A 23,425-nucleotide genomic window follows, 5' to 3' on the forward strand; every position below is an offset into this window, starting at 1 on the left:
TGATGATTACAGCTTTGTAATACATCTTGAAGTCCAGAATTGTGATGCCTCCAGCTTTGATTTTCTTTTTCAGGATTGCTTTTGTTATTTGATGTCTTTTCTGGTTCCATACAAATTTTGGGATTGTTTGTACTAGCTCTGTGAAGAATGCTGCTGTTATTTTGAAGGGATTGCATTGAATATGTAGATTGCTTTGGGTAGTATCGACATTTTAGCAATATTTTTTCCTCCAATCCATGAGCATGGAATATTTTTCTATTTTTTGGTGCCTTCAGTTTCTTTTATAAGCTTTTTATAGTTTTCAGTGTATAGATTTTTCACGTCTTAGGCTTATTCCTAGGTATTTAATGGGTTTTGGTGCAATTGTAAATGCGATTGATACCTTGATTTCTCCTTTTGTTGCCTCATTATTGGTGTATAGAAATGCAGCCAATTTCTGTGCATTGATTTTATATCCTGCGACTTTGCTGAATTCATGCATCTGTTCTAGTCGTTTTTTGGTGGAATCTTTTGGGTTTTCCATGGAGTATCATGTTGTCTGTGAAGAGTGAAAGTTTGATTTCCTCCTTGCTGATTTAGATGCCTTTTATTTCTTTGTGTTGTCTGATTGTTGAGGCTAGAACTTCCAATACTGTGTTGAATAACAGTGGTGAGTGAGAGTGGACATCCCTGTCGTGTTCTTGACCTTAGGGGAAAAGCGCTCAGTTTTTCCCCATTGAGGATGATATTAGCAGAACCCACCCATCCATTTAAACTCTGCTTGGGCCTTGTGAAATTTAACCTTCCAGCTTCAGAAATCACTCACCATCCAGGGCTTCTTTGGTATATTAGCTCTAGTCTCCAGCTGTTAAGACAGACACAAATGAGAATTTATCTCTGTCGGTTCACATGGTCGCTTGAACACAATTTGATGCTCTTTAATGACTGCTGAATTACAGTATAGGTTTAAAAATAATTGTTGAGGCAAAATTCACATAACATAAATTTAAATGTTTTCTGGTGAACAGCCCTGTGGCATTGAGTACAGTCACAATGTTGTGCAACCACCCCAAAACCTTTCCATCACTCCAAAGTAAGCCCCTCACCCCTCAGCAGTTTCTTCCTCTTCCCTCCTTCAGCCATGGATGTGCATTCTGTTTCTATGGATTTACCTTTTCTAGTTATTTCGTATCAGTGAGCTCACACAATATGTGACTTTTTGTGTCTGGCTTCTTTCACTTAGTTTTTGTTTTGGAGGTTCTTACTCATTATATTTTGGAGGTTCTTTCATGTTGTTATATGAACATGTAAAGTATTTCATTCTTTTTTAAAAAATTTATCTTTAATATTTGAATGTTTCCAAATATAGGCTAGCATTTTAGATGTAGATTAGAGTGAAAAGTCTCCAAATTTTGAAATGGTTAAAGTATAAATGTAGATTTATTATTTGAAGAGTAAAGTGTACTAATTAATGGTGATTGTAGTACTTTATTCTGTTTTAAGGCTGAATAGTGTTCCACTGTATGTATATACCACAGTTTGTCCATTGTCTGTTGATGGACATTTGGGCTGTTTCTACCATTTGGTTATAGTTAAATATTGCTTCTGTGAAGATGCATGTTCACATACTTGGTTGAGTTCCTGTTTTTAGTTCTTTTGGGTATATTCCTAGGGATGGAATAGTAGGACCATATGGTAATTCTATGTTCAACTTTTGGATGATCCAGTAAACTATCTTCCACAGTGGCCACACCATTTTACACAGCAATGTACAAGGGCTCTAATTTTTCTACATCCTTGCCAACACTTGTTTGCCTCGACAATAAAAAAAAAAAAGCCGTTATTGTGGCAAACCTCATTGTGGTTTGATTTATATCCCCTAGTCAATAATGATGTAGAGCATCTTTCCTTGTATTCAGTGGCCATTTGTGTATCTTCTTTGGAGAATTGCCTATTCCAGTCCTTTGCCCATTTTTTAATTGGGTTGTCTTTTTGTTGTTGAAATCAGGACTTATTTATATATTCTGGATTCTAGACCCCTAGTACATATCTTTTAACATTAGATCTCCCTGGCTCGACTTTGTTCTCCCTTTTGTAATATTTTTTAACCTATGATAAATGCTGCCAGGTAGGAGATGTCTGAAAAAGGGATCTTAACAAGTACTGTATTAGTGACTGGTTGTGGGGACAGTCATGACAGCTATGCAAGGTATTTGGAAACTAGAATGTGACACAGCTGTAAGGTGGAAGGCAGGATGCCCCTTTTGGTGCTTTTTTGCCTTGTCCTTATTTTGGTTTGGTAGATTCTGTGTGTGTGTGTGTGTGTGTGTGTGTGTGTGTGTGTGTGTGTGTTCCTAACATTATAATTCATAGTTAAGAACCTAAGAACCATAAATTTCAGGTTCGGAGAATAACCAGGGATGTTTGCTTTTCAGAGTCATCCTTTCTGAACTTCCACGACTCAGACTGTGAACCCAAAGGGCCGCCACCCTGTGACTCACTGCTTTCCCTCAACACTGAAAAGATCCTGGTACGCATCTTCTGTCCATGCTTCTGTCTTTATGACCTAAAGTACAATGATACGTGTTTCAAAAGGCACAGGTCACCTCTGTTTATCAACTAGGAGTTGGTTCTAGTTGGTTCTATTTGCATAAGATAAAGATAGGTCATCTGGTATTTAGTCACATTACATTATTATGACTTATGGATTGGATGGTTGATCATTCTAGACCTTGGCCTTTTTACTTCTCAGTTCCAAGGAATAAAGGGGAGATAATGGCTGAGCCTTACTTCTAGGAACCTAATGTATTTTAAGGTATAATATATTATTCTTCTAGCTTTTGCCTGTGTGGATATCTTTTATATCTGTGTTTTTAACTGTCAGTACCCGCTGAACTGTATAGGAGCCCTCTCCACTCCAGGGATGAGTTCCTGGCACTACATAACGTCTGTCTCTGCCTGTTCACGTTAGCACGTACACTCCTCCAGCCTAGCTGCCTCAGGTGCAAGGCTCTTTTTGTTGTTGTTGTTGTTCACACTTAATTCTCTGAGGCTGAGTTGTTCTTTCAGTGCCCAAGGTGAACATATTTTTTTCTCCAGGCCTTTTCCTTCAACATCCACATAGATACTGTTTGCTTCTTGTGTTTAAAATTTCCCTTTAGGTTGCTGTCTCTTCTCCAGATAAAGCTTTGCCTTTGCATGTGAGAATTACTGAAAATGGGTAGAGTTTGCAAGCCAAAGAATGATCAACAGATGTTACCTAACTCATTGCATAGCGATCAACTCGATATATGGAAGAACTTGAATTAGACTGGTCCCCAACCAGAATGGGCTAGCTTGTAGTGAGTTGGCCACCAATGAAAACACTTCAGTAGAAATTGGGTAATCCCCACCTTGGGGAGGGGATTAAATTCTTAGAATTATTAGGGACCTACCGTCTTACTGACAGTAATTCAAATATTTTCTCCGTGTTGCATTTCTAGTTTAAGATGGCACTAGCTAGTAACCTATGGGAGAAAGCTCATCAATCTTGGCCTTTCATTTTCCCTAGGTTGAAAATATGGGAGTTCGACTATTCATTTCTTCATTAATTCTCCAGATATTTATTTTGCACCTATTATGTGCCAGGCGTTGTGCTAAGTAAGTACTGGGAATAATGCCACAGTGAGCCAGCTAGCCTCAGTCCCTGCACTCGTGACTCCTAGTCACTAACCAGATAATTATACAAATGAACATAGAGGTATAGCAAAAGATCAACATAATCTCCCTTTAAATTAGGGGGATCAGGTAGGACAGCTTTCAGAACTTGAAGCGTAAGCAGTGACCTGAGGATGGGTTGGAGTTGGTGTCCCAGCAAAGTGGGGCTGTGTGCATTAACGTCTTTGATTGGAGCTTCTCCCCGCTGTCCACAGAAGATATCTACAGATGCAGTATTAGGTGGGAAAGACTCGGGGCGCTTGGGTGGCTCAGTCGGTTAAGCGTCCGACTTCGGCTCAGGTTCCGATCTCACAGTTCGTGGGTTCGAGCCCCACGTCGGGCTCTGTGCTGACAGCCCAGAGCCTGGAGCCCGCTTCAGATTCTTTGTCTCCTTCTCTCTCCTGTTCCTTCCCTGCTCATGCGCGCTTTCTCTCTCTCTCTCTCTCTCTCTCTCTCTCTCTCTCTCTCAAAAATAAATAAAGATTATAAAAAAATTTTTTTAATAAAAAAAAAAGTGGGAAAGACTCTTTTTTGATCAAGAAGTTAATTTGTCCGTATTATACTTTTCTGCCCACTTCTGTTAGATGTTATTTCTAGTAAAATAAAAACACTTTAACTCAGATATGCTCTTCAGTATACTCTTGATGTTGCTGGGTAATGATTTCTTTTTTTTTTTTAAGTTTATTTATTTTGAGAGAGAGAGAGACAGAGACAGAGGGAGAGTAGGGGAAGGGCAGAGAGAGGGAGAGAGGGGAACCCCAAGCAGGCTCAACACTGACAGTGCAGAGCCCAACACAGGACTGTGAGATCACGACCTGAGCTGAAATCAAAAGTTGGACGCTTAACTGACTGAGCCACCAGGCGCCCCAAGTAAATGATATCCTTTTATGGGATTTCATTTTTGTTTTCTTCCTGTGCCTTTCTGCCCAGAGCCTTGGCAAATGGGAAACTCTCACTGAGTACTGGATGAAACAATTAGACTTTTTAAGTACTAAAAGCAATATTCATAGACTCCTTTCCTTGGCTATACGCGACTTACTAAGCGGAAAAATATTTTACACCTGCGTGCTTATCTGTGACCACCTGACAAAGAGGAGAGCCTCGTGTCTGGTCACACGGGATGTATGTACTGTGATGCCTTCACATGTTGTTAAATCTGCCGCTTCTTAAGTCTCGCGAGGATCTCACTGTAAGGCTCCCCATAGCTGTGTGGAAGCTTCCAGCTATAGAGCAAAATGCGAAAGAGCTGAGAGACTTCCTCTCTAGTCATCAGGTTAAACATTCAGTGTTAAACATTCCCATAGTAGTAGAAGTTTCAGATGTTCCATTTTGTCTGGAGTCCTGCATGGAATGAAGTGCGCATTCATCCCGACATGGGATGCCCTTCTGGCCTCTAGCTTTCAACCAGTGTTTTAACCAGAGGTAGATTATTCTTGACCTGTTTCATAGGCAGACTAAACACCACGCCGTATCTGAGTATCACTCTAGATTTTGAGAGTAAAGGGAGTATAAGCGGAAGTGCCTTGTTACTCTGTTATTTGAGTCCATGAAGTCCAAGAGGCCACAGTTCGTCATCTGCTAATGACCACCAATCATGAGCTGGAAAGCACAAACAGCAATTAGGAGAGACTCTCCTGTAAAATTATTTGGCCATCATATATGCCTATAGGCATCCGTCCTATGCATTTTTAAAACAGAAGAACTCAGTTAATCAGGACGCCACTGAGTTCTAATCCTGTGGTCTTGCCCAAAGCCGCAAATCTTCAGTCCCTCACTGTCTTAGCTTCTCCTGTCTCTGTGTGTGTACAAGTTTTAATTGTGTCTTAGGTGAATCTCACATGAAGTAATCATTTTAACACGTACCCTGGAGGCTAAACATATCCCAACTTAGCATCAGCAGTTAAATCTTCTGGGGAAGTGGCCGCTGTAGCGTCCGACGTGATTTGTCTCCTGCACCCTATAGAGCCGTCATTTCCCGTGCTGCCTGTAAAATCACTCCAGTTACTAAGCAAACTTACTCATTTTGTCTGCCCCTAGTTTCCACTTTTGGTTTCGTTTTCCTGCCAAATGGGCATATGTCTGCAGCAATTCTTTGTAGGCAATTTACTGCATTGAGCAGGATGGAGATGTTCACCATCTGCTGTGCACTTTCTACTAGAATGTCTTGTTTCCTGCTCAGATTTTGTGGGTCCCTTTCTGGCGTCATCTCTGGACAACTGGTAGCTCTTTTTTCTAAAGTATTTTTAGAGTTTACAAAGCAATATTCTATCATCCAGCCGCATCGGAGGACCGATCGCTAGAACGTAATCCTCGTAACCTAATCGAGGCCATTAAGTAGTCTCTGAAAACATGGAGGGAGCGTGGAGCAGCCAGCAGGATAAATCCCTATGGGAGCGAAAAGAAAGTTGTTCTTAGAAACAGAACCACTCATGGTAGGGAGGAGGCAAATCAGTTACACCATAAGCTATGTGCTTGAAGTACACAGTTGGCATGACTTAAAGCGCACCTTTTCTCACTTCCATATGAATCAAATGTAGCTTCACTTTGTAAAAATACAGGTTTTCATTGCAAGCCTCGTTCTTCATTTGTGAGAAGCCAACATGTACGTTTGTTTGTTTTTATTTCAGAGCCAGGCCAAGTCTATTGCAGAACAAAAGAGATTCCCTTTTGCCACGGATAATGACAGCACAAACGAAGAGCTAGGTGAGATTTGAATCTGGGGGAGGGGGCGGTTCCTGGGGTATTTGCCTAGAATTTATGATTTGATGCCGAGCCCGTAGGCAAGGTGGTGGAGTGGAAAGAACACAGACACCAGCTCTGCCAACATGAGTGGTGTGATGTCGGGTAGGACATTCAGCCCTTGTGTGGGTCCGTGCACCCTGTGTCAGGATAACGTGAAATAGAGAAAATACAGTAAAACCTTGGATGGCGAGTAACTTGTTCTGCGAGTGTTTCACAAGACGAGCAAACATTTCTAATAAATTTTAACTTGATAAACAAGCAGTTGTCTTGCCATACGAGTATTACGTGATGCCGAATGTCACATGATCACAACTGAACCAGTTGTTACTGAAATTCACTTTGATACGCAAGTGCTTTGGATTATAAGTGTGTTTCTGGAATGGGTTATGCTCGCCAACCAAGGTTTTACCGTACAAGGTTTGGAGGAAATGATCGGTAAGGACGTGTCCACCTCTGTGTTTCTCTGGAAAGTAATAATGATGGTCATGAGCCCTTAGGAATGGTTATCATTCATTAAAAGGTCACTTGGGCCGCACAGAAGTGAAATCCGAGGGGACTCACACCTACTTAATCTTCTGTGTAATAAAATAGCTAGGTGTGGGTTAATTTTGCCGGGAGGCCAGTCAGTTATTGTTGTGAGTGTAGAAAAGTTGAGTTCATTCAGATCTGCAAAGGGGTCCTGCAAGTTGGCTGGGTCGTGGCATGTTTTAAAATAGTCTGGCTTCACCGGTGTCTGACGTGCTTTGGGTGTGTCTCATTCATTGCCTAGTCAGCTTCCACTTGAAGGAGTGGAAACAAAATTGAAGACCAGACTGAACGGTGCAGCTGGATGCACTTCCCATAAGCACGTGCTCCTACCTGGTACCTGGTGACCCAAGGCACCTTTGGGAATTTTTTCTATCTTTTTTTTTTTTTTCAACGTTTTATTTATTTTTGGGACAGAGAGAGACAGAGCATGAACGGGGGAGGGGCAGAGAGAGAGGGAGACACAGAATTGGAAACAGGCTCCAGGCTCTGAGCCATCAGCCCAGAGCCTGACGCGGGGCTCGAACTCCCGGACCACGAGATCATGACCTGGCTGAAGTCGGACGCTTAACCGACTGCGTCACCCAGGCGCCCCGGGAATTTTTTCTGTCTTATACGTAATTATTTTATCCTTTCTGTGGCCATATGCATTTTGTATTAAGACTAAGCACTTCAGGACGTGTGGCTGGCTGAGTAGGGAGAGCACGTGACTCCTGATTTCGGGGTCGTGAGTTCAAGCCCCACATTGGGCCTAGAGCTCACTTAAAAAAATAAAGACTGAGCGCTTCTTGTATTGGCTCCTTTGCTCTGTTTGTGCAGGCAATTAAGAGTTGACTATTTTTAAAGTATTAATCACTTCTTGGTGTTATTCTTTGAGTGGGCTTTGAGAATTAATTACCTGTTAAGAAATCAGATTTGGCCTTTTCTGAAATCCTTGGATCTGGTCAGCCCTGTATTCACATACTAAGTGATGTAATTAAAGGCCTGGTATGGGGTCTAAGACTAATCCTAGTGGATCTGGATAGTATAGGCCCTGGCATGGCTTAGGATCTTTCATATCACAGCATTTTTTTTTTCTTGGAAGAACAGCTTCTGTCAACACACACATTGCCAGGAGATGTAGAATTCTGGTCAGTAATGATTTCTGTGAGAATTCCGGTGTTCTCTTTATGTCTTTGTACTGCCACAGCAAAATTTGGCCCTAATACTTATTTATATCTTTGCAAGATTTGGATTAAAAAAAATTTTTTTTTTTAACGTTCATTCATTTTTGAGAGACAGAAACGGCACGAGCAGGGCAAGGGCAGAGAGAAAGAGAGGGAGACACAGAACCCAAAGCGGGGCCCGAACTCACGAACCATGAGATCATGACCCGAGCCGAAGTCGGACGCTTGACCAACTAAGCCATCCAGGTGCCCCAAGATTTGGATTTTTAAAAAAAATTTTTTTTTTTAACGTTTATTTATTTTTGAGACAGAGAGAGACAGAGCATGAACGGGGGAGGGTCAGAGAGAGAGGGAGACACAGAATCTGAAACAGGCTCCAGGCTCTGAGCGGTCAGCACAGAGCCCAACGCGGGGCTCGAACTCACAGACTGCGATATCATGACCTGAGCCGAAGTCAGATGCTTAGCCGACTGAGCCACCCAGGCGCCCCTGGATTTTTTTTTTAATGGATTCTTTTGGGCTTTTCTCAAAACACATTTACTCTTAGAAAGATTTGAGAGCTGCGTTTGATTTTATTTGAGTGGGGTTCAGCAGCCGAGCCACGGAGAACAATTGAAACATGTCCCCAAGTACAGTATTTATCCCCTCACACTGTATTTGTTTTTAATGGGTCGCTTATTCTTTTGTTCACTCGACAGATATTTACTGATTATGGGGAGATGGGTAGGAAATTCGAAAAATTTAGATCTGAAAGGAACCTAAGAAAATGTTCTGCAGGCTTGTTAGGCAAGACCCAGAGAGTAATGAGAAGTGACTGAGGTTCCCGTGATCACCGGTGTTTGGCAGAGCGAGAACCTGAGCGCCTATCTTGGCCTTCCAATACATCACCATCCTCCTGCATTCCAAACAGGACACGTTTATATTTCAGGCCCTGTTCATGTAATCATCAGGAAAGTCAAACCGTTTTGCAGGCCAGCCCAGCACACGGCAGTTTCGGTACAGCCGTGGTCTACGGCAGGGTATGTGTCTGGAGGGTGGGTCCCAGAGCGGGCAGCCTGGGGCCTGTGTCACTGCGCATTCTCTTCAGACAGTTTGTTTAACTATACCCTTGTCTTTGAATGGGGATAATCTTCGTACCTGCCTCGTTGCACTCAAGGAGCAAATGAGTTAATACATGGAAATGTACAGAGTGCCATGCACGTTACCCGTTACTCTTGTTGTTTTTCCCGCCTGCTGCTCCTGGCCCGCACCCCAAGGGTGTCTCTGGCCATCTGCTCATCTGATACATCTGAATGGTATCCATTCTTATTATTCTGAATATGAGTTTGACCGTAATTTCTCTTTTCAAAGAAATTATGACAAAGACAGCCCTCTTCGTTTTGAAGAATGCCCCCAAAGCTCTTGTCTTGTTATGACATTAGTGCTTTTGAAATTTGCCTTTTTCAGGTTAATTATAAGGATACTTAGTCTCTTTCTGCATTGAATATTTTCACTACTTTTAACTGTCAGGAAATTTAAGCTCTTCATGACAAGAGAAGATTTAGTTGCTTGTCTGAAGAAAAGATTTAGTTGCTTGTCTTCACGACAAGAAAAGATTTAGTTGCTTGTCTCCTTGAACACCTGTTAGGGCCTAGAATCAGAGTGTTGCAGTAAAGCTTTATTTGCAAAGAAATGTGACCAAAATAGTATTGTTTTGAGCGAGGAATACAGTTTTTTGAGGGACATTTGGGGATTTAGGGAGTTAGGGCAAGTTTTAGAGATGAAATGTCATGTAGAATATCAATAATGTATTCTAGTTTGGACAGGTGAAAAAATGGAGTCCAAATATTGCTGTGTTTTAGGAGGTTGTCATGGCTCTAATTTCAAAATACTGCTTACCTACACAATTTGACTGGAAACTATTCATCTTTAGTGTATATTTAGAGTAGTGTTTTGGCGGTATTTTGAATACAAGAAGTAGGAAAAAGACTGTTGCACTGCACTGTTGTGAATTGGCTACAATGAAGCATTCTGCTCATATGTATTAATTTGAGCCTCTGTTTTTGTTCTTACTCGGCAACTGGCAGTAAGTTCAGCACCACCACCGCCCCCCTGCCCCCCCCCCCCCCCCCCCGCCCCGGAATTGAGACTTGTGCTGCTATTTGGGTGTTTCTCTTAACTTTCACCATAAAACCACATTGTCATGTTACGTGGGTTTTGTTGAGGCTTATTACTAGCTCTTTTGATGTATAGGTGGGAAACATCATAAAGGTTATTTGGTATTTGAAAGTGAACAATGGGCTTAGAAAAAGATAATTACTTCTGTAGGCAATGTTTTATAGATGGCTTTAATAATTTAAATCTAGAGAGCACCAGAAGACTGATAGCAAGTGGCGAGCGGTGGAAGGAATTCAATTACATCTTCTTAACTTCCAGGTTTTCTTTAACTGCTTCTAGCCCTTGGAGCTGCCTTTTAGGATTCAGCGAAGCATTTAGTCACCAATTCTGGTGTGAGATCCTTTGTTCTTTCTTTTAATATTTTTGTATTTTGTTTCATAGCTATTGCTTATGTGTTGATTGGCAGTGGTCTCTATGATGAAGCCATAAGACATTTTTCAACAATGCTTCAGGTAATTTCTCTTCTTAATTATGTAATTTCAAGTTTATAGTCACGACAGAAATACAGGCTTATGCGTAAAGTGCTACAAGAATACATTGACTTTAAGGTTATGTGAGAAAGTGAAAGAAATCAGCCCTGACTGAGCACTTTCTTGGCGTAGGCCTTGAAACACGGCTCTCATTGTCATCTTTGCAGTATTACTTTATTTTAAAGGAGGAAAACGAGATCAAAGGAGGTCAAGCAATTTGCTGACAGTCTCCCCACCATCAGCTAGAAGAGATGGGACTCAAATGCAAGTTTAAAAGAAAAGAAAACCATTAGCTTCCGTTCACTTTGCTCTCTACCATGCCATCCCCCATAAGATACGGATGCTGGACATTCAGATTCACTTTCCGTGCAGGAGTTGATCTGCACGGTTCCACTCGTGGGTTTGTTTCTCCCCTTAAGTGTAATTGTGAGACTCCTCAGTGGCAGCATTGAGCCTTCACTGATTGATGGCTGCATTAAAATCTGGTTAAGATAAAAGGCTTAAACAAACGTGTGTAAGAGTTGCAGTGGAGACCCGTAAAATAGCCCAACGTTGTTAGCCTTACACCCTTATCTTTATTTAACGGTGTTCTTGTAGATGCTGACCATTGCCGATTGTCGATGTGTGTGTGTCCAGTAGAGTAGTGCAGTGAAGAAGCATGGTCTTTAGAGTTAAAGACTTATACCCATGTTCTAATCCCCTCTGCTGGTTGCTAGCAAGTTATTTAACCTCATGGCATGTGGGGATAATAACCATTACCTCCAAAAATATTCTTGTTAGGTTTAAATGACATATTCTGTAAAGTACTTAGGACTCAGTGCCTGGCACAGAGTAAGTGCTCGTCCCTTTTAGCTACTCGAAGCACCATTCTAGCATATTCGTCTGTGCCAATACAGTGAGAACCAACAGATAATTTACAATCCAGCAGGTAAACTGAATTTTAGAATACTCATTTGGGAGTTTCTGCACCACTTTTTGTTTTCTTTTTCGAAACATGGAATTGATTATATTGACAATCGTGCCTTCATCCTCGAAATCCCAGAGATTCAAGCCGTTGTGTGTTTGAGTGCTCATATGGAATAGCATTCTTCAGCAGAGTTTGAAGGATGAAGGGTAGATTATTAATGTTAAAAATCACCTTTCTGTGAAGCCTTGCAATATTGGAAAATATAAGCAAGCACTTCACACAGTTAGCACTTGGCCCTGGTTTGAAAGGGAGGTTTTGGTACCTTTATAGAAACAAAAGTCGGTTAATCTCTGGTAACTGATAGCAGAAAACAGTGCGAGCTTTCAGACATATTATCAATTCATTCAACTTTTTGAAAACTATTTTTACCATGGTAGTTGAAGGCAGTATAAGAATCATAAAGAAAAAGTTTAACAAAAAATTTCCTAATTCTGCCACTGTACCGTTCACTGAAGTTGTTTTGCGTATGACCTTTCAAAGCGTGTATGCATTCGTGTTTTATAATCTGAATACACGTAATATTTCATATTACTTTTCACTGAATTTTATACTGTAAATGTTTTTCAGTAAGTCTCTGTGATCTTATGCTTCCATTGGCTCTATGCTACTCCTCGTGTTGCCCATTTATTGTTTTAAAACGTATTTCTCTTGCCATTGCGTTCAGAAAGTAGATCAAAATTTCTGTGTGTCCAGGCAAGGTCTTAATATACTGATATTTGACATAGCATTTTCATCAGTCTGCAATACAATGGGCTGCTTTCAAGTGGGAAAGTTTTCTTGGAGCATGTGTGGTTTATACAGTTGGACTCCTTTTCTGGTGATGCAGGCTATTGATGGGGCAGGAACAGAGAATGGGGAACAGCGGAAATTCAAATACTACGGGCTCACTGAGGACAGGCCTGGGTGACCACTTAGAACACATTTTGATGTAGGAACAAGAGTGCCTCTGGCTTTCCTGCTGGTGCTGTTCTTGGTGACTTCTGTCTTCTGTGCCTTTGTCTCGGTGCTTCCCAGCCTTATCCACATCAGGACACGTGTGGAAAAGCCTATTCGCACAACACACTGGAGTAAACAAGAGCAAACAAACACAGAGGCATCTGGATAGAGCTCAGTGAAAATTTCTTATGTTGTCTTTATGTTCCATAACTACGAGAAACACGGGATATAAAGATTGGTTAAAAAATGCTAAAATTCTTTTCAAAAATTTTAATGAGAGGGGCACCTAGGCGGCTCAGTCGGCTGAGCATCTGACTTCAGCTCAGGTCATGATCTCACGGTTCGTGACTTCGAGCCCCGCATCGGGCTCTGTGCTGACAGCCCAGAGCCTGGAGCCTGTTTCGGATTCTGTGTCTGGCCCTCCCCTGCTCACACTGTGTGTCTCTCTCTCTCTCAAAGATACACAAACATTTAAAAATTTATTATTTTTTTAAATGAGAAACTCAGTCCTGCCTTTCAGGACAAAACTTTTCTGTGTCCAGGGTCCTGAAGAGCGGTTTGCTCACCCCTGCTGCATGGATACTGCCCTCTTGCCTTTCCCTGTCCATGTTAGGACTGGACTGAGTACCACTGCAGGACCATTTTTGTCAGCACGTGCCAGTGGGTGTTCACCTGTTCCCTGCAGGACCCTTTGCACGGGCAGAAACTCTGGAAGCCAGCACACGTCCTCTAGCAAACCTGCAGTGGTAACTGTTTGCACACAAACGTTTCAGGGGTTTTGAGCTCATGAACGCTTGACAAGACTTTTCGTTTGGACAGCCCGTGAGCTCCTCCAGTATCCAGCAGCAGAGTGTGGAACCTGATTCCTTTCACAGAAAGCTGAAAACAAATGGGACCATGAGGGCTTGGATTATATGAGATTTATCGTTTTTATAAGATCGTTTAATGTGCAGTTTGGATCTGTGCATGTGGGCTACTTAAATTCCAGCGTGACCTTTTGATGTAAAGCTTTTAAACCTTTTTTTTCTTAGCTGCACCATGAGGGGCAAACTTACAAGATGTTTCCACAGTTTTTGTTGCCATGAGGTATTTGAGTAGTTCTCTAACTAGGGGGTACTTGGTACTGCTATAAAGGAAGGAAAAAAAAAAACTCCTCAAGCATGCAGGTTTCTAACTGAGCATAATTTCAAAGCTTGATAGATCTATCAGACTGCATTGAAAATTCTTGATTTAAAAGCTTGTGAATTAGTGCTCTCTCTGAGTGTCCTTCCGCATGTCCGTGCATCGAAGACCGTGTTTTTGAAAAGCAGAACCATTCCCTGTGCTTCTTTGGTCCCCAGGCGGGGCTCGGTAAGCTAAGTGCTACAGAAGTTTTATGAAGCCATTGGCCTTTGTTATTAATTGTGTGGGCTTGAGCTCATCTGCTTCGGGTGGAACTGAATCCATAAAAATGTTTCTTATTTCACACGAGCAGACAAGATAGGAAACATGCCTCTCTGTGTGATTTGTGAACATCCTTCATGTAATTATGTATGTGGGTCTGCAGCTCGGGCAAAACTCAGTCCTCATTACCTTGCTGTGCACTGACTTTTTTGACTTATTTGTCTTTGATCCACTGACTTTTGAGTTTTAATCCGAAAGCCAGGCTTGGCAGTGGAAAAATAAATATTTGTAAAACTTAAAGCCCCTTTATAAATGGTATAATGAGGATAGTAAATTAGACCTTTCTGAATTTAAGGAGATCGGTGTCTTGGGACTTGAGACATCTAAGTGTACATGATTCCAGTAATGTAACTATCTTATTATACAATGATTGTGCATTCGCATAAAGTAAGTAATATTGGAAGATTGAAATCTTAGTTTTCATTGAAGTCATTTCAAATTCAGAACACTTAGGGGCACCTGGGTGGCTCTGTCTATTGAGCATCCAACTTTGGTTCAGATGATGGTCTTGTGGTTCGTGAGTTCGAGCCCCACATCAGGCTCTCTCCTGTCAGCCTGTCAGTGCAGAGCCCGCTTCAGATCCTCTGTGTCCCTCTCTCTGCCCCTCCCCTGCTTGCACTCTCCTCAAAATAAATAAATATTTTAAAAAATAAAGTAAAATGCTGAACATTTGACAAAACGTAAATATTATTAGACTTGTAGACTCAAAAATCTTTTGAAAAATGGGTATTCTGAGCCCAATTTGTTTTTAGAAGTAAACATTGGTTTTTAGCTGAAAATATAATGCATTATGACATTTCTTAAAGATCTTTGACTTCTTGTTAACATCCAAAGCCCATGATAGACAAAATAATAAACTTGTATCAATCAAGAAAGGTAAGAAAATCTGCCCTTTAAATTTAGGACCTCTTAATACTAGATTGTAACTGAAATAACAACCACAATAATCCCTTACAGATTCACACAATATTTAGGTTTCTGTATTCAATTTACTTTTTTTTTAGAATTACTTTTTTTTTTTTTTTTTTTTTTTTTTTTTTTACGTGTAGCAAGAATTACTATCAAACTCCACTCACTGGACCAGAGACCCTCATGGTGTTAGGAAAAGACTTGACCCTTATGTAGAACACTACTGACGCTTGTGAGTTCGTTGGCCAGCCAGTGGCCTCTAGAATTTCTTTTTATTTTTTTTAAGTTTATTTATTTATTTTGAGAGAGAGTGAGCGCACAAGCGGCGGTGGGGCGGGAGAGCGGTGCAGAGAGAAAGAGAGACAGAATCCCAAGCAGGCTCCACGCAGAGCCTGATGCGGAGCTCGAACTCATGAACTGTGAGATCATGACCTGAGCTGAGACCAAGGGTCAGATGTTTAACTGACTGTGCCACCCAGGTGCCCTAGAATTTCTTTTTAAACAGTATAGCAGGATGTATAATTACTGTTGTTGTTAAATAATAGATTTTGTTACTCGTCTTGATTGGTACAACTTGTTATCTGTCACTGGCAGAACTGAAAGTCACCGCCACAAGCATCAGACCACGTGGGTAACCCAGAGGGAGGGCTGGGGAAGTGAGGCATGTGGGGCCGCTATAGGGTTCTCTGCCAGTGGCAGCCACACATAAAATCCTAAGGGCCAAAATAATGATGACCAAATTCAGGAAGTTGTCAGTGTTCAGATATTTGAACTGTTACAAACTGTTTAATGGCTATCTTTTAAAGGCTTGAAATCTTTTATTGCTATAAAATATGATAGCTGTGATTGCTGGTGGCCCACCTGGAGCCATTCCAATGGCACATGTGTCACCCTGCTTTGCCTTATGGAACTATGAATTGGCTTTTTTTCCAATCACGGTACCCCATTGTTTCTGGCCAGGTCATCTGCTTGCTCCCCCTATGAGAAGAGGAGGCCAGGCCAAGCTGACTTTGATCTGATAGTCTTTAATACTCATTAAAATCTTCTTGTCTGCCTAAAAAATGGCCAGTGATTGTTGTTAACTAACAACTGCTACATATTAAGACTCACATGTCAGGCTAAGACTAAGTGTCACAAATCCAAACATGAGGTTACATTCCCTTGAGGAGATTGTCACCGTGGGTGACAAATGTGCAGATGCAGTATAATGAGTAATAAGCGAATGACTTCAATGGAATTATATCCGTTAAGAGGCTCCAACTCGACTGCATGCTTTCCCCTGATCCCTCCACACACCCCTACCCATAACTGAGAAGGAATCCCTAGTTGTGTGCCAGTGCTGCCCGGATCAATGGGTGGCACCCTCTTCACTGGCATATATGAGTCCACCTGCTCCACACATCGGTGTGCTGCTGATTTCAGCACCGACTCTCTCTGGATAGCTCCCAAAGGACCTCTCCTGTCCCTCTGCTTCTCCTGGCTCTGGTCAAACCACAGCCAAGCCACTATCACCTGCCAGATGACCGGTGCAGGCATGGTTGTCTGGCTTATCACCTCACACTCTCCACACACATGCACACCATCCATACACGTACACTTTTGCACTTTAAAACACACACATACTTTGCTGTTGTTTTCAGCTTGAAGATTAAAATCCTTAATAACGTCCCTGTCTACCTCTCCAAACTCATCTTGGAGCAGATGCTATACTTCCTGCTTGCCTTGGGGCCTTTGGCTCTCTCTGCCTGGACCAGCTACTCTGAGATGCCCTCACCTGCGACACATTTCATCCAAGGCACCTCTTCCTGGGGGAAACCTTCCTAACCGTGTCTAGTCTTTATGCATTTGCTAAAAGCACTATTTACTACTCTCGTTCTTACTGAACATGTAACTTTACATTTATGTTTGCGATTCTTTGGCTAAACTCCAAGAAGGCAAGAATCTTACCTTCTGTCTTTGTTTTTGGTGACTATGGTATTCCTCACACGTGAAACCAGACATGGCTGAAAGCTGGCCCTAAGTATTTGTTCACCAAATGACTAATGTCTATACGGCATACAGTAGGGACCAAGGCAAAGGAGCTTATTTATTTTCCAGGGGAGTCTGGAAGGAGTCAGGGGAGAGGTGGTGTTTGAGCTGAGGCGGTGGGTGAGTGTTCCTGGCAGAGGGACTAGCATGTGTAGCACGCTGAGCTTGGGAGAGCGTGTTGTATCTGGGGAGCTATGCAGTAGTACTCGTTTACAGAGTACGAATTATGAGTGGAAAGTGGAAGGAGATGAGACTGAACAAGGCAAGAAAATGACCGATATTTTCTACCAAAGCATTTAGATGTTATCTCATTGTTTTTCAAATTGTGAGTTGCTGCCTTTTAGTAGGGCCTGAACTTGATTGGCAAGTGAAGACTAACACCTTTTTAAAAAATGAAACACACTAGAATAGAAACTAGAAGACTGCATGTCAACAGGAAGACTAGGTTTGACTTAGTGCAACTCTCATTTCTAATGCGTGTATGTGTGTGCGTGTGCATGTCATATACATATGTATGTGTATCCTGGGTAACGACGTAAAAGGCATTTTACTATGAGTTAGAGCCACAGTATGTTTGAATGTGGCTGTTGTAGGTATACAGGGTGTATGGAGATGCCACTTCAGTAGAAGAACTATTTATTTACGTAAACTTTTTTTTTTCTGATTTGCCCCTTATAATTATTTTTTTCAGTTTTAGGAGAAAAGCTTCTTAGATCATATATTTTGAGACATTACACATCTGAGAGCAGGTGTTCCATTCACTGGAGAATGTCCTCAGAGGGGAAGAGCCATGTGGGCTCACTGCCCCCTGCCCCAGCCTGTACTACTTTCTGTGGACTGTTCTGTCTCTTGGCAGGTGGTATTGCTATGGAAACACATGAAGTCAATCTTACCTTAATTCCTCATCAGGAAACTGTTTTCCCTGCTCTTCCTCTCCCTCCGTGCCTGTATCCCTCTCCCTCCAAACTAGCCTCTCTGCCTTTTTTATTTTTATTTATTTATTTTTTATATTTGAGAGAGAGACAGAGAGTGCATAGGGGAGAGGCAGAGAGAGAGGGGAGGATGAGAGGGGGAGACACAGAATCCAAAGCAGGCTCCAGGCCCCGAGCTGTCAGCACAGAGCCCGACGCGGGGCTCGAACCCACAAACCGTGAGATCATGACCTGAGCCGAAGTCGGACGCTCAACCGACTGAGCCACTCAGGCGCCCCACTCTGCCTTTTTTATTTTCCAGCCAGGGAGGATATTTAAATGTTTCAAGTGTTATTATCTCTGGGTGGCAGGATTATGGGGTGCCCTTCTCCTTTGTGCTTTTCTTCATTTTCTAGATTTTGCTGTAGTTTATAATAAGTATTCCAACTATTTATTTGAATAAAATGTTTTGTTTATAATAAACATGTCGATATTCTATAACGCATATTACTTAAAACATCTTTTTCCGACTATAAATGTATACATGTTTGTCTTGAACAAGGAAAAGGAATAGTAGTAAGTAGAGTGGGAACAGAGCTCGTAATCCCACTCCCAAGAGAAAATTGCTGTTAGCATTTTGGAGCATTCTTTTCTGTGCACGTACGGACCCACACAAATCATTTATAAGTACTGTTTATAAAAGGAAGTGGCATTCCCCTGCAGTTCTATAACTTGGACTTTTTTCCCATGTAACGCATAGCATGGAGCCCTTCATGCCAGTCACATATAAGTTATAAATCCCAACTCCAAACAGAACCGTCTGGAGCCAGGGAAGTGGTTTAAATGAGCAAAGTGGACTGCTGTGACGTAGAGGTGATGGGTGGGCTTCCGAGAAACTGATGAGTACACACCCCTCATCTAAGGAAGCCGCCAGTACTTAGCTCTAGTTTTTTTTTTTTTTTATGAGAGAATGCAAAAATATGGGCTTATCTTTGCTGCATGTTTTGATTTTTCAAGTGAGGCTAGAGATCTTTCACTGTTTACTTGAATTTTTCCCATTTTTATACACCATGAGCCAGTCTGCCGGCTGGGTTGAGGCCACTGATGCACCAGTTTGCTGCTTGATACGGGTGTACCTGATTCTGTTTCAAGTAGTCTTTTTTGTTTTCCAATATATGGAATCTTCTCTTTTATTTTTTCTCGTTATTGTTGGAGTTGCTGTGTCTTTTTCTGCAATGCGGGCAGACAACCTATCTCACATTTGAAACCGAATGATAGACTAGTCTACAAAGTGCCTCATCTGGTACAGTTCTGTTCAATTCTTTAGCAGCATCAAGAGTTTCACCCCGGACGATATAGCCAGAGCTATATCTTATTTCTTAAATGCAGAGGAAGGATTCCGAGAAGAGGTAGAAATTGCAGAGGCTAAATGTAGAAGAGAGACATTTCCCTCAGGAAGTGGGATGCTTCATACCACTGACCTGTTTGTGGGGACCTGGTGGCGAGGCAGAGAACCCTGTCCTTGGGCCTGAGAAGGGTTTCATCTAGTCCATCAGGGGGCAGCTTGCAAAAAGGGTCTGATTCCTATTCTGACATATAGCATAAAGGACTGCATTCACCCCAACCGATTGTGGAGTGGACTCGTTTCTTGTTGCTCGATGGAGCTGGCACTGGGAGGTTCTTCCCTTTTCAGATGATTTCATGACTGTGCGAGGGGACAAACTGGGAAGAAGCATTGCCCAGTGCTTCGTGCCTAACCGTTTATTTCCCCAGGCCTCCGTTTCCCCACCCAGAGCACATGATCGCGGACGCTGCGGGTCATAGGGTTGTTGAGAGGATGTTTTAAAGGAGATGACCGTGTGACAGAAACTAGCACAGGGCTCGTTAATGTTGGTTCTCTTTATTATTTTTTTTAACGCAAAGAACCTTAATCACGTGTCTCATTCAAATGAGCCCCAAGCACACTGACTCTTCTGGTTGGGGACCGCGTGTGGACGTATGTGTGGCAGTAGCATAAACTAGAGCTTGTTGCTTGTGGCGTTAACGCGCTTTACGCAGAAACTGATTTGTTTTGTTTTGTTTTGTTTATAGTTTTTGACGTGTTTCTGTTTTGGTCTGACTAGGAGGAGCCTGATCTGGTTAGTGCAATTTATGGCCGAGGGATAGCCTATGGAAAGAAGGGATTACATGTGAGTATGGAATAGCTACTCTTGCCATAGTGCCTAACATGACCTGACCTGGACCAGGGTTCCGACAGAACCGCTCCCTGTTGATTGAGTGCCGATGGACACACAGTGGGGGCACGCCAGTTACCGCCTGAGAACGTGGCTTTAGAGAATGTACTCAACATCACGTGGCCAGGAAGGTGGGAGCGGGGGACTGGGGATCTCTACCCAGGGCTCCTGGGAGTCCGTCTTGCCATCTACTCTAAAAGGACAGCCTTGCCAGCCTAAATTGTATTTCATGATGAGCTGGACATAGAGCAAGGAAAGTATGAGACCTTAACTGAATTCCCAAGGAATATTCATTGGTAGAAGTGGAGTCTAGGGATGCATAGTGCAGTAGGACTTAGAATCTGAGTTTCTTCCACAATTTTTAAAGGTTGGATAAAAGACCAAAAGGGTTTGTTTGTTTGTTTTTTTTGATAAAGATTATTTTTATTTGTTATCATGTATTATACTCTCCCCCAGATAAGTATATCGTTTTCACCTTCTTCCCCTTATTTCTCTGGGGAATGCAGAAGGAGGGTTATACTAGACATATTTTACTCAACAAAGGCACCATGGTATAAACATGAAGACTATATGGTTAATAAGGAAATAGTTTAAGATTCAGATCTTTGTATTTTCAGTTAGACTATTATGCACAAACTATTCTGTTGTCCTATTGTATATTAGAAATACTCAAATGAATGATGATTGAAGGAGAAGCATCACTTTCGTCTTTGCCAATTTAAAAAATTGTACTAATGAGGTGCTGGCCTATTGGTGAAATTTTATATAATATTTGTATACTTCTGAGACATAGAGGACTGAGAACGAACTCAGATCTGGGAATGACAGAGGTGTTTAGGAAGGAAGCAGTGTTACATTCAGAGCATCAATAAATGACAGAAGTTGTCAGAGATGAGCTTCTTCCCAATTCTCCTCTCTTTTCATTTTATATCTCGACATGAAATTTCCTTGTATCTTTAATGCATTTTTAATGTAAAAGTGACATGCTCATATTTCTAATATAAAAATAACATGCAAATTTTAAAGACAACTTACCTGGACTTCCTAAGGTGTAGGTAGGTAGGCTTAGGGGTTTTGACGGACACTGACTCGGTCCCTTTGTATCCCCATGTTGTCACTGGTCAGCATCATTTTGCATGCTGCTATCCATCCACATACTCATCCATTGAAATCCATTGATTCAGTGTTTAAATAGGTTCAATTTAGAAAATAACCTACCATCAGTGGAACTTGTGATATGTAGCCAGGTCTAATGGGCTACTGATGGGTAGGTAGACGTGAGTGAGTTAAATAATCATAACTGAATTTAAACCAGCAGCTCTTTTATCTAGAAGCTAAGTTCATATTTACTTCTAAGTAAGTAGTTATATCTTTACTAAATTTTTAGTTTTTTCAGAAAAACTATTGAACCTGATTTTGAGTAACAGTGTATCTCATACTAAGCTAATGCCTTTTCAAGGACATTAAGAATGCTGAACTTGCTCTGTTCGAATTGAGCCGAGTAATTACCTTGGAACCAGATCGTCCAGAGGTATTTGAACAGCGAGCAGAAGTGAGTGCGGTTTTCTTTTTCCCTCTGTCGTTATTGGATTAGTTGAATCTCAGATTTTTTTTCCTATTATTTTATGACTTATACATTTTAAAGCTCCCTTATCTATTGCATTTTCCTCCATAGGTACTTTATGCCTTTAAACGTGCTTGAAATTACTAGAGAATTGTGGACTGACTGAGAGATACTCCTGATTTAACATTTAATAGTAACATTTAGTATTAAAATATGTGGTTATAACATGTACTATTACTGTCAGTGTTCATGTTTACTCTATCTATGACATACTTTAGTCAAACAGTATGACAGTATGGTCAGAATGAAGTTTATAACCATTATAAGTGCGTGTGTGTGTGTGTGTGTGTGTGTGTATACGCTTATGTATAATTCTTGGGAGATGTACTTATCTACATAGAGACATAGAGCAGGTAAGGGTGACCAAAACCAGACCTTGAAGGAACTTAGGACTTGAAGTGGAGACAAAAATAACTTGGTGAAAATACCAGGTAGTATTTGTGATGGGAGTCGGGAAGAGGAAATGCTTCTTCAGGAACAGAGAGACGTGGTGTGTCAGAGCTTGGGGGAGGCTGGCAGGGGCAGGGTAGGGGTGTGTCTGCTGAGGCCTCACTGAACAGATAATGCTAGAGCCAATCAGAGCCCACGTCTTGGGGGACAAGGTGGAGAAAGGGTATTCAGATCAGAGAAAGGAGCGTGTGGTGAGGCATTCCTTTTAATAAAACGTGTTCCTCTTACCGTTTGCATAATATAGTTATAAACTACCCAGATTTCATTTTACCGCTCATTTAACCATATCAAATGCTTTAGAATTTGTTAATGTGTTCACACTGGCTAAAACTTAACTTTTAGTCATCTGACATAATGGGATTTCATAGTTGAACTAAAGGAAAAATGGCTTATTTCCTCTTATGGGGGAGAAAACTTAGAAGTAAAGAAAACACTAAATGTGTTAGTAATTTAACAACTGTATTTGCGATGTTTGTATTCTCAAAATTACAGTGTCTAAAGTTATAGTTCAGTTTCACAAAGTGAATTTTATGTCTTATTGGGAATTTGGGTTTCTGAATAAAATTCTTTCTCAGTTAATGATATAATTCATTATCTCTTGTCTATTTTGGATTGTAACCATAAGGGTTAAGGGATTGTAATTTGTTCGTTACTGCACGAGAGCCTTGTTGGTATTTAGGGTGAGATTTGGTGATATCTGCTCTGGGGAGGGGTGCTGATGCTTTTTCCCTCCATTACTCTGAAATCATGTTAAAATGTTACGGTAAAGCATGAATTCATTAAGTGTGCATAGAAAGAAGACTTGTTCAGCAGCTTTAGAAGTTTCTCAAAAGCTACTCAAAAAGCTTCTCATATCTACTCAAAAGCTAGCCGTGTACCCAAAAGTGATATTGGTCATCCAAAAAGTAATTTTCAATGATCTTAAATATATATAGTGATATTCCTCTTTCCTGGCATCACGGGGCAACGATATCACTACAAAGTGGTTTTCCTAGCTAAATTACAGCTTACCGTTTACATACGTCTGAAATTATTTGATGAGAAATCTTTCTCTTTCATCCTTGCTGCGATAGTCTGTGTTTAATGAACATCATTCTACCTTTTTTAGTTACTCAGGTCATTATTATGAATGTTGATTATTGTGCTGAGGTGTGGTGATTCAGTTATGTACGTAGGGGTTATGAACTA

The 23,425-nt window shown here is 41.3% G+C and overlaps 1 protein-coding gene and 1 pseudogene across 6 annotated transcripts in view; one reads left to right on the forward strand and one right to left on the reverse strand.

The window, feature by feature from the left end:
• TTC13 (tetratricopeptide repeat domain 13) overlaps nt 1–23,425 on the forward strand; it is a 79,556-nt gene that overhangs the window by 15,772 nt on the left and 40,359 nt on the right. For 2 of the 6 annotated variants that reach the window (XM_023240418.2, XM_023240419.2), the window contains exons 2-6: nt 2,415–2,509; nt 6,303–6,378; nt 10,647–10,717; nt 20,053–20,118; nt 21,623–21,715. In XM_023240418.2, coding sequence (XP_023096186.2) covers nt 2,415–2,509; nt 6,303–6,378; nt 10,647–10,717; nt 20,053–20,118; nt 21,623–21,715 — 401 coding nt within the window. The remainder of the gene's footprint in view (nt 1–2,414; nt 2,510–6,302; nt 6,379–10,646; nt 10,718–20,052; nt 20,119–21,622; nt 21,716–23,425) is intronic. The other 4 variants (XM_023240420.2, XM_045040962.1, XM_023240421.2 and 1 more) reach the window with 2 other exon arrangements.
• LOC123381053 lies at nt 15,123–15,262 on the reverse strand (annotated as a pseudogene).

Source organism: Felis catus, chromosome D2, assembly GCF_018350175.1.
Source record: "Felis catus isolate Fca126 chromosome D2, F.catus_Fca126_mat1.0, whole genome shotgun sequence".
NCBI classification, from domain to species: Eukaryota; Metazoa; Chordata; class Mammalia; order Carnivora; family Felidae; genus Felis; species Felis catus.